This window comes from Musca domestica, unplaced genomic scaffold (assembly GCF_030504385.1).
Source record: "Musca domestica strain aabys unplaced genomic scaffold, Musca_domestica.polishedcontigs.V.1.1 1, whole genome shotgun sequence".
Taxonomy (NCBI): Eukaryota; Metazoa; Arthropoda; class Insecta; order Diptera; family Muscidae; genus Musca; species Musca domestica.
Window position 1 is genome coordinate 27,658,371 of NW_026712114.1, and position 11,708 is coordinate 27,670,078.

At 33.0% G+C, this 11,708-nt stretch overlaps 1 protein-coding gene across 3 annotated transcripts in view; it reads left to right on the top strand.

Moving 5' to 3' along the window:
• Positions 1-10,456, top strand: part of LOC101890919 (eclosion hormone) — a 74,725-nt gene extending 64,269 nt beyond the window's left edge. Inside the window, exons 1-3 of one of the 3 annotated variants that reach the window (XM_020038422.2) lie at positions 21-116; positions 9,583-9,702; positions 9,775-10,456. In XM_020038422.2, coding sequence (XP_019893981.1) covers positions 9,591-9,702; positions 9,775-9,959 — 297 coding nt within the window. In that variant the 5' untranslated portion in view covers positions 21-116; positions 9,583-9,590 and the 3' untranslated portion in view covers positions 9,960-10,456. Of the gene's footprint in view, positions 1-20; positions 117-9,393; positions 9,509-9,582; positions 9,703-9,774 lie in introns of those variants that run through there. The other 2 variants (XM_020038420.2, XM_005175869.4) reach the window with 2 other exon arrangements.
• The last annotated feature ends 1,252 nt before the right edge of the window (positions 10,457-11,708 follow it).

Sequence of the window (11,708 nt, forward strand, 5' to 3'; positions counted from 1 at the left end):
CAGAGAAGACATCAGTCATAAATTTACGGTCTAAACAAACACTTGTTTAAGTCAACAACAATAAAACTTCGTTTGTCATTTTGAACGAATTCGCTTAAGTCCATCAAAAATACCAAGTGAGTAAAACGAGAAAAAAATAATTATTAATTGTTTGCTGTTACAAACAAACATTTCTCACGTTTTGTTGGTGTAAATTGGACAACATGAAATATTTAAAAGTTTTGTAAAAAAAAAATGGAATTGATGTCCTTAAATTACTAGAAGATACGACATCTCCCGCGAAAATGACTTGATTTGGTCCAAACGAAAAATAAATCAAGTGCTAAGAATGTCAATAATTGCCACCTTATATAAGAAGCATGCCAATACTGCTCAATTTGTTTAAGGATTTTATGGACAAGAATAAATTTTAGGAACTTTTTTCACGAGAATAGTAGATTTTTGAAAAATATTCTGGATGAGAATTTTGAATTCTTTATAGGTTTTTAACAAGGATTTATTTCATGGCTTAGAATCGTTTACTTTTTTAAAAAATTTCGAGGACTTCCTTAAAAAAGTCGCGGAGAAATTTCCTTGCCAAGAATGTAGTTTTTATATATTCTCCCTGTCAGGAATAGTAGGATGTCCTTTCCTCTTTCAAGGAAATCATTTTCTTTTTAAACCAAAATAGTGGATCTTAAACATACTTTTTTGAAGACTTGACTTGAATTTTTAAAATCAGTTTTTTAAGGATTCATGGTTGAGAAACGTGAGCTTTAACATACTTTTTTTAGGACTTCCTAGATTTTCTGGACATGAATCTGTGTCTATAAAAATATATTATTGATGATGATGGAATTTTTTGACGAACAAACTTGACAATTTTAAAAATGTCGTTTCTAGCCAAGGATAAGGGAGTTTTTAAATATTGTAAATGTTTTCAATTTCTGAGGACTTTCTTAACAAAAATCGTGAGTTTATAAAAATATTTTCTAAGGACTTTTTAGACAATAATAGTGGATTTTTAGAATTAAACTTGAAAAAGTTAAAAATGTCGTTCCTTGCCTAGAATTGTGGACTTTTTAAAATAAATTTCCTGACCACGGGTTATGGGAATTTAAATATTTAAATATTAAATTTATCCTGGCAAAGAATTTCATAAAAATATTTTTTTAAGCCAGAATAGTGGATTTTTTAAAATATTTTCACAGGCCAAGAATGGTAGATTCTTTAAAAAGTATCGTGGATTTTTGGTTTTTTGAAGTATCGTGGATTTTTTTTGTACATTCTTTAAAAACATATTTTCTGGATTAGAGTCATCGATTTTCTGAAAAAGAATCGTGGATTTTTTAAAAAGAAACACGATTCCTTAAATATCGTTTTTTAAAGAATTATGGATTTTTAAAACGAATCGTGTTTTTTTTAAGAATTGTGTATTTGTTTAAAAATATTTTTCCTGAACAAGAGTCGTGAATTTTTTGAAATTATTTATCCTGAACAACAATCTGGGTTTTTTAAAAATATTTTTTCTGGATTTTTAAAGTATTTTTCCTGAACAAGAATCGTAGATATTTTACAAATATTTTTCCTGGGTTTTTTAAAAGTATTTTTCCTGGACAAGAATCGTGGATTTTTTAAAAGTATTTATCCTGAACAAGAATCGTGGATTTTTAAAAGTATTTTTCCTGAACAAGAATCGTGGATTTTTTAAGAGTATTTTTCCTGAACAAGAATCGTGGATTTTTAAAAGTATTTTTCCTGAACAAGAATCGTGGATTTTTAAAAGTATTTTTCCTGAACAAGAATCGTGGATTTTTTAAAAGTATTTCTCCTGAACAGGAATCGTAGATTTTTAAGAGTATTTTTCCTGAACAAGAATCGTGGATTTTTTAAAAGTATTTATCCTGAACAGGAATCGTAGATTTTTAAAAGTATTTTTCCTGAACAAGAATCGTGGATTTTTAAAAAGTATTTATCCTGAACAGGAATCGTAGATTTTTAAAAATATATTTTTTGTATTAGAGTCATTGATTTTTTGAAAAAGAATAGTGGGTTTTTAGAAATATATTTTCTGGATTAGAGCCACAGATTTTATTAAAAAGAATCGTGGATTTTTAAAAGTATTTTTCCTGAACAGGAATCGTAGATATTTTAAAAGTATTTATCCTGAACAGGAATCGTAGATTTTTAAAAATAAAAATAAAAATAGTGGGTTTTTAAAAATATATTTTCTGGACTAGAGCCATAGATTTTATTAAAAAAAATCGTGGATTTTTAAAATATATTTCTTCTACCCAAGAATCGTCAATTTTCAAAAAGAGATATTTTTTATTAATATTTTTCATGGTAGAGAATCGTGAAATTTTAAAAACATTTTTTCAATAAAATATGTCAAAGGGTTGTGGACTTTTAAACATTATTCTGATCAATAATCGTGAATTTTTTATGGTCAATAAAATATGGTCAGGAATGGTAAAGATTTGTTAGCTTTTCATATATTTTCCATGGTCATGATTTTTTTGAAAATATTGATCATAGCCAAGAATAGTGAATTTTTTAAAAATATTTTTAGCAATTAACTGAATTGAGTTCGATACAGTTTCTGGCCAAAAAGAATACTTATCGTTTCAATAGAAATATTCCTTATTTGCACTATTTATTCCATTTGGCCAAGGTCTCTCACTCAGATGTAATAGAACACAAATATTTGCAATTGTAAATTAAATCTATCAATTGAATAAAGTAGTTATTGTTAATGCAAATATCTCATGTTTACGGAAGGAGCTTAACATTCGACATAAATCCCCCGTTTGGTAACGAAAGCAAACAAGAAAAATTCCCCCAAAAAAGCAGGAAAATAGTTTTAGTAAAAACAAATGAAAAAGAATTCTAGATTCTTTGTTTCAATTGGAGCGTATCAGGAAATGTCGTAAGGAATATACAAGAAACTACTTTGTGACTACTACGTCATACAATCAATATAGAGGTGTATGTCTGTATGTATGTACGAGCTTCTACAATGACATTAAATTATTGGGTTGATTGGTTAGTAATTGCATATAAATTATACAAAAACAAAAACCTTCACGGAAAATCGTGAAACGGATCTTCGCCAAGCATACCACCATTGTTGTCAAAGAGATCCTATCTTAAAGTATTCCATTCCATTGTTGAAGTACTGAAGACTTGTCATAATTTAGCAGACGTTTAGCCTACCGGTTTCTTTGTGACAATGTAGCGCCAGTGTACATAGTAAAATCGGTATGACGAGTTTGTCGTACGGTTTGCAATACAAACTTCGTATCACCAGAATTACACAAAAAAACATATCCACAGTAGGGGTTTTTGATTATAAGAAGACAATTCAAAATATATACAAATATTAAACCCTTTCACCGAAATACAGGGTGAGGTAAAAAAACTGCAACAAAGTCAAATGCCATAATTTTTACTTTTTTTTTTTTGTAAATTTTATTGAATAAAAGCAAAAAATATCGGAAATAGCATCAAATTTTAGAAGAAGTTAAGATTTGTTCGAATTGGTCACGTTTGGCACGAACTATGGCCTTCAAACGGCCAATGAAAACGTCACACGCTGCCCGAATGTTGCTCTGCGGTATTTTGGCCCATTCCCGGCGAAGCGCTTGCTTGAGGTGATCAATACTTACTTTCCAAAATACTCCAGACACAATAGTCCATCGGATTGGTATCCGGAAATTTTGGTAGCCATTGTCCGCTGGAAATGAAGCGAGGAACCTCACTTGGTAACCATTCTTGGGTGGCGCGTGCTGAGTGCGATTGTGCTGAGTCCTGTTGGAATGTCCAAGGTCTACGGCAAAATTATTTGTGTGCCCAAGGCTTTAATACACCCTTCAGAATATTTTCGCGATAATATTCGAAATTTATTCTGATGCCACGGTCGATTAATACGAGAGGAGAGCGACCATCGGCTGTTATGGCGGCCCACACTATCACCATGGCCGGCGCTTGAGTTCTGGTGGCCAACCGAAGGTGCGCATTTTCAGCTGACCTCTTTGGCAAGTAAACACGATCATTTTGTTTGTTTACAAACTGCTGGACAACGAATCTTTTCTCTTCGGAGAAGGAGAAAACCAAATTCGGCAGTTCATCACCCTTGGCCAAGCGAAGCAACTCTTTAGCTCTTTTGAGTCTATTTTCTATTTGTTGCGGTATAAGTTCTAGCACTTTTTGCAATGTCAAATGGCTTTACCCCGAGCTCGTTTTTCAATATTTGCCGAATGGAATAATGCGATATGTTCAGCTCACGAGCCATTTTTCGGCCACTGCGACGCGAATTTCGACCAAGTCGCTTCTTTACTTTTCGAACCATTTCTGCTGATGTTGCTGTTTTCTTCCATCCACTTCCTTGACGTCGGGCTACGCTACCCGTATCTCGGTAACGAGCGGTGGTACGAAACACAAAAGATTTATTCACATTTAAATGCTGGCCACTTGTGGTTTTCTAGCTAAATATAAAGAAATCACAACTATCACGCTTGAATTACATCACGAATAACTTTTTTCTGGAAAATTCTCAACAAAATTCTTTTGTACGCTTGTAAACAAAATAATAAGCTGTCACTGAAATAATTTTGACAGCTGTCGGATGAGTGGCTTAGAAATGACAGCAGTCTGAAGTTTGTTGCAGTTTTTTCATCTCACCCAGTAGATACTACTCCTTACTAGAGCATGGAAACACCAAAATATCATATTACCCCCACTTCTGCTGAAGAACGTGTCATGTCATATCATATCATGTAACTGAATCCTTAATTGTTTGCCCAGAAATTTCAAATTAAACTCTTAGTTTAAAACGAAAACCAATTCATTTGAATAAAATTCGTGTTTTTTTTATTATTTTATTCTTATATTCGGCGAAGAAAACATTTTGAAATAGATGATGAAATTTGCAAATATTATCAATTTTATTCACATTTCCATTCATTAATTTTACTACAGGGTATTCATATGTTCGCCTGATATCGCATACCATTCCCATTTGCTTTCGATTTTAAATTGACACGCGCTGAATGAAACCAGTTACATGTGGTGCGTGTAGTATGACTGAAAAGACAGACAGTCTCGTCTACAGATTTTTTTTTTTTTTTGATTTTTTTATGCAAAATTTTTTCGTTTCGTATTAAATTACAGAAATTGTTTTTTATATTATGACCGCTGAAATGTTTACAGCAAATATAAGAAACCACTGACGCTTTAATGGGCTGAACAAAATAAAAATAAACAAAATTTAAATAAATATTTGCATATTAAACGTGAGAAAATTTTGAAAACCGGTTATTTCGAAAAGGCGTGTTCTAAACAGTATATTAAGAAATTAAAATTAATGGAAAAATTGGCTATTATTAGTAATAATTTTAATAATATTCGTGCATACAGCTGATGGAAAATGCATTTATTTTAAATACACTTCTTCGAAACTATGAAATCCAAGGACTTCAAATAATTACTTTTGAAATTTTGAAGGTTGTACGCTAGGGAACCAAAATAATAATTTGAGTTTATCTACGTCTATACCTTTATTTGCCATGGTAAGATGACCTTTTTTCGAATTAATTTCCTATTATCACGAAAACCCGAATATAACCAAAAATATGAATATGAAGAGTAAACTAGTTACGTATGCTCATATAACATTTCTTTAATATTTTCGAAAAAATCAATACACTATTGTATATCAATGTGGTACCCTACACCACTATGCGTATTTAGTAGAGTTCCTATAACAAATTTATGTGAAGTAGATCATACCCATGGTACAAAAAGGAGGTAGAACAGCTTCGTAAAACTGGAGAAATACAGCCCTGAGGCTATGCCCTCATTACTCATTCAAAATTATATAAGTAAGTTGTTTTCATTTTTTTCATATTTTTCCTCATTTTTTGAAATGAGCTGGATTTTCTCCAAAAAATATGATCTAAACTGTTCAATCTTTCAATTTTATGGCTAAACTGGTTAATAGCTTTAATGCGCGAGCCGCAATGTACGTATCTTCCAATAATTGGGTTTGAAAATATTTTTTTTTTTTCATTTTTCAAAACAACAAATACATACACAAAATTGACAGAAGTCTTGACTTTAGTCACAATTTGGGAACTAATTCCAACTCTGAATCAATTTTAAACAAATTTGAGGGAGGCTTTTGTATCCCCAATACCAAATAACATTGCTATATAGAGCATGATATGACTTCGATAAGAAAATATAATTCTTACAACAAAAAAGAATGATGTAAATATATTTTGACTTTTATTATGATTATTCAAATTGTTGGCACTCTATGGCGTAGGTTCCAAAGGAATAGACCAATATTGACCATTTCCTTTCGGACCTAATACAATATGATATAAATATTGGGACTTGCCAGGTTTGGACTACAGGCTGAGATAAAAAAAACTACAATCAATTTCAGACTGTTGTCATTTCAGAGCTACTCGTGCGACAGCTATTAAAATTATTTCAGTGGCAGCTCATAATATTTTTTACAAGCGCACAAAAGCATTTTGGTGAGAATTTTCCAGAAAAAAGTTATTCGTGAATTCCATCATGCGTGATAGTGTGATTTCTTTATATTTGGCTGGAAAACCACAAATGGCTATCGTTAAAGCACTCCAGCATTTAAATGTGAATAAATCTTTTGTGTCTCGTGCCATCGCTCGATGTCAAGGAAGTGGACAGAAGAAAACAGCAACATCAGCAGAAATGGTTCAAAAGTAATCAAGCGACTTGACCGAAATGCGCTTCTCAGTTGCCGAAAAATGGCTCGTGAGTTGAACATATCGCAATATTCCATTCAGCAAATATTGAAAAATGAGCTCGTGGTAAAGCCATTGAAACCCAAAAATGTGCAATAACTTACACCGCAACAGTAAGGAAATAGACTCAAAAGAGTTTCTTCGGCTGGCCGAAAGTGGTGAACTGCCGAATGTGGTTTTCTCTCGTTGTTCAGCCGTTTGTAATTAAAAAAATGATCGTGTTTACTTGCCAAAGAGGTCAGCTGAAAGTATGCATCTTCGGTTGGTCACCAGAAGTCAAGCGCTGTCCATGGTGATGGTGTGGGCCGCCATAGCAGCCGATGGTCGCTCTCCACTCCTATTAATCCATCGTGGCATCAGAATAAATGCCGAATATTATTGCGAAAATTATTCTGGAGGGTGTATTAAAGCCTTTTTGGCCGCAGACCTTGGACATTCCAACAGGACTCAGCACCATCGTACTCAGCACGCGCCACCCAAGAATGGTCACAAAATGAGGTTCCTCGCTTCATTTTGAGCGCACAATGGCCACCAAAATCTCCTGATACCAATCCATTGGACTATGGTGTCTGTCTAAAAAATACCAAAGTGTCGATCACCTCAAGGCCGGGAATGGGGCAAAATACTTTATATTAGAAATGTGATAATTTTTAGAAGAGGATAGAGAAAAAAATAAAAAAAAAATCAGAAAACTGGGAAAAAATCTATCTCAATTTGACTGATGATTTTTTCTCTTTAGAAAAAAATCAGTACCAGAAGAAAGGGTTCGATCTCTCCCATATTTATAACAAATCTTGTGTTGATGGAAATATTGAGATGTACCAAGTCTGAATGGAATCGGATAGTAATTTTGCGTTTTATTAGCGCAATATATAGCCAAAGGTTTAATCCTGGAATATTCCTATCTCTACCAACCTTAGTACATCTCATCTTTACTACAGATCTTGTAGTAGTAGAAATAATTTGATGTGTGAAATTTAAAGAGAATCGAATGCTTATTCCGCTTTTATGAGAAGTGAGGGAGGTACCAGAAGGAGTGGACTGATATATTCCATCCTGACACCAGGCCATGGGTTAATAAAAATATTGTGATGTGTGTGGCTATTTTAAAGGCTTTAACCAAATATCCCAACGAAATCAGATATAATTTGTGGTTCACACTTAGCACGTCTCAAAAAAATTGTTCTAATTCCGTCCGGATTTTCATACAGCCGCCATAAAATAGTACCACTTAATTTCATATATTTTGAAGATTTTTACCACATTTGCCTACTGAATTTCGGGGTACCCATTAAGGATGCAAAATCTCAGTTTACAGTTGGATTTAATTATTCAAACAAGTAAGCAAAGGCTATATGCGTGCGGGGCCGACAATGTGATACCCTACAACACTATAATATGTTGGAAGCCGTTTCGTTTTGGAAATAATGTCATCGAGCCCTGCCCAAATTTTACCCTTACGGTTTTGACCCAAAATTTGTACCCAAAATTTTTGCACTCCGTCGTGTTGTTAAACAATTTTGCACGAAACTTGTGGTCCATTTAACAGCTACATATAATCCAATGGTCATCCAAAATGCCATACTTCTTCTCTGTCCTTAAATCTCTTTTCATGCAAAATGCCGTGTCGATTGGCTTTCAATTGTGACCCGTAGAGCGACTGCAAAGGCATATAAATTTGAACCCCAAATGTACATCTTCAAAAACAAAAGGTAGATCGACGCAACTCAGCGAGATAGGCAGATCCATATATGGTTTCCTATGTCGAGGACCAATATTTCGAGGCGTTACATGATTTTTTGAATAACTTCTACACATAGTGTTATAGGTTACAAAAATTATACAGAATGGGCATATTTGGACTTATTATCACATGTTTTTCATTCCCTTATGACAATGGATATCAAACATTTGGGACGGCCAAATTCAAAGACATTTTAATATTTCATTTAAATAATCACTTTCTTGGCGAATATAAAATCGATTAGGGCAGGCACTTCATATGTCATTAGAATTAAATTTTGTTATTTATTGACCCAATATTATGTAAGAATAATGATAACCTTGTGACACTTACCACCAGAATTAAACCGATTATGTTGATCTAAAACCGGTTTATTAGAATAATTTAGCATAAGAATGCCAAACTATTCCATTGGCACGCGTTAAACGCTCAGATAGACACACATTTTACAAATCCTGTTACAAATCGTAGACTAACAAGAGAACCGATATTCCGAGCGATACAGACAACTAATTAATACATAATTAGCTAGAGCCGAGACAAGCCAACCGGCAAGAAAATAAGAAAAAAAAAATGCAATAATCCCTTGGCAGACAGACAATAATTATGACCGACTGTAAGCTTGAAGCTACGGCAGTGTAAACACCTTCTGCTTAACTGGATTTGGTACTTTTTTTGAACTTTCTTATAAAAGCCGGTAAGAGAGTTTTGTGTCGCGTTTTATATTTAATTTTTTTTTTGCGTGCTAGAATATGGAGATTACAATGCTTGTTGTTGTGGTCACAAAGAGCTGGGCTTGATCATGCGGACAAGCGTCCGCTTGGTTATAAAAACATACAAAAGGCCAGTTAAATATTAAAAAAGTTTTATTTCAAAACAATCAGCTACCGTAAAAGCATTAAAAAAAACTGTTTATATTTTAACATTGAGTTTCGTTTTATGGGACTTCAAAATATTTGTCAGAGTTATAATAAGTTCAAAGCAAGAAAAGGTTGTTATTTAATTTAGGTGACTTATCTAAAAAAGATTTTAATATTTGATTGGATTTATTTTCTCTCCTTTCAGCCTACAAAATGTTCTCTTCAAAATCCGTTGCTGTTATCTTCACCGTAGTTGCCATTTGCTTTGCTGTAATTGAAGTTAGCCAGGCTATGCCCTCCATTGGCCATTACGGCAAGAGGTTTGGTAAGTAAAAATATAAAACAAATTAAAAATTAAACAGTTCGTAACTCTTTACATCTATTTTTTATTCCCTAGATTCCATGGGTGGCATTGATTACATCCAAATCTGCCTGAATAACTGTGCCCAATGCAAAAAGATGTTTGGCGACTATTTCCAAGGTCAAACCTGTGCCGAGTCATGCCTTAAATTTAAGGGCAAAGCCATACCAGACTGTGAAGATTTCCCATCCATTGCTCCATTCTTAAATGCCTTGGAATAGATTGGAAGAGACAAACCCCGTATAACTATGAGGTTGATATGTTGATTTGACCGATACCGTAGTAAAAAAAAAAAAACAAATGACGATGACGTTATCGATCAAATTTATGAGGATATAATTGAGATACAAATGACATTTAAGCCAACGACAAAACAACAATGCATTTATTTACCCACATTGTTGTAGGTCAATGGCAAAATTTATTTTTAAGTATTTATTTTTTATGGTTATTTTTTGCATAACCCACCTACTATAAACCTTCGTTGAAGCTGTGATTTTTTTCTTAATTTTTGTGTGCGGTAATTTAATATTTATTTTGATGTGTGGTGTCTTTAAAGCCTTAATGCATTTATTTATTTTTATTTTGTTAAGCAAACCCGCAGGCTTTTTTAGTAAGTAAACAAACAAATTTGAACATGATTTTTTTATAGAAATACTTGATGTGCCAAATATAGCTTAATATGTGAATGTAGTTTAAATAAGATTTCTTAGTAACATTATTATTTTGTGTGTGAAAAATGTACATTTTTTACCAAGAAAATAAAAATTACAAATGAAACAAATTTGACAAATGAAAATGATTTTTTAATACAATTTCGACTAGACCTTAATTGTCGAATATTTTGCACTAAAGCACAAAAGCTACACTCCTTTTAATGATTTACATGGAATCACATTCTAAGTCTGTCCAAATTACAGGTCGCATTTATTGTTCGATTGCGATGAAATTGGGCATCATTCAGTTGCTTGGCCCAAGGACGAACCCTATTGAAATTGATTGACTCGGCCTATTTGATGTTTTTGTGCGCTAAATACCTTTTATATGGCCAAATTTGAGAATTTTTCCAATTTTTACATATGACCGTATTTTTCAGTCAGTATATTAAATTTGGTGAAAATCGCAAAAAGCTCCCACATGTACGCTTCCTCTGATTTTATACTTCAGGTACGTGAACGGACATGGCCTATTTACGAAGATAACCTGCATACTGGTAAAATATACACGTGTGCAAAATGTTAACCTTCTACCTCAATTCGTTTAAAAGATAGTGCGACGGATATCGCTAAATTGACTCAGAATTTTACGCTTATCAAGAATATATATACTTTGTCTGACATGAGTATTTTGAGGAGTTACAGATGGATTGACAAAGTTAATATTCCATCCATAATATGGTGGATGTATAGAACTATTTCTAAATATACGTATTTTAAATTAAGAGAAGTAAAATTTAACACCACGTCCTAAAATTCATTGCAAAATTTCACCTCGACAGTTAAAGGTTACATATAACAAGTAAAAAAGCTGTAAGTTCGGCTGGTCTAAACTTTGAAAACCCTCCACCATTTTGAACGAATTTGGCAATATTCAATAAATAAAATCCATTAAAAGTGCTTTTAAAATCTTAAAAATACCGAATGTAGCCCTTATTTTAGGGTCTATACGATGACGTGGACCTGCATAGGCAACTTTTGTCATAAGCCATACAATATTCAAATGCGAAACTTGAAAAAAATCGATGAATAATGCAACTAAAATCATCAAAATACCGAATATCGTCGTAGGCTGTATTGTCCATATCTGTCGTAGGCTGTAGTGTCCATTACGAACTTCAAATACCAAATTTGAAACGTTTCCGGTGAAAAATGTCGCTACAATCATCAAATATATATATCTTATGGGGTCTTAAATGTATATTTCGAGGTGTTACAAACGTTTTACAATCCGTCCATACTATGGTGGAGGAT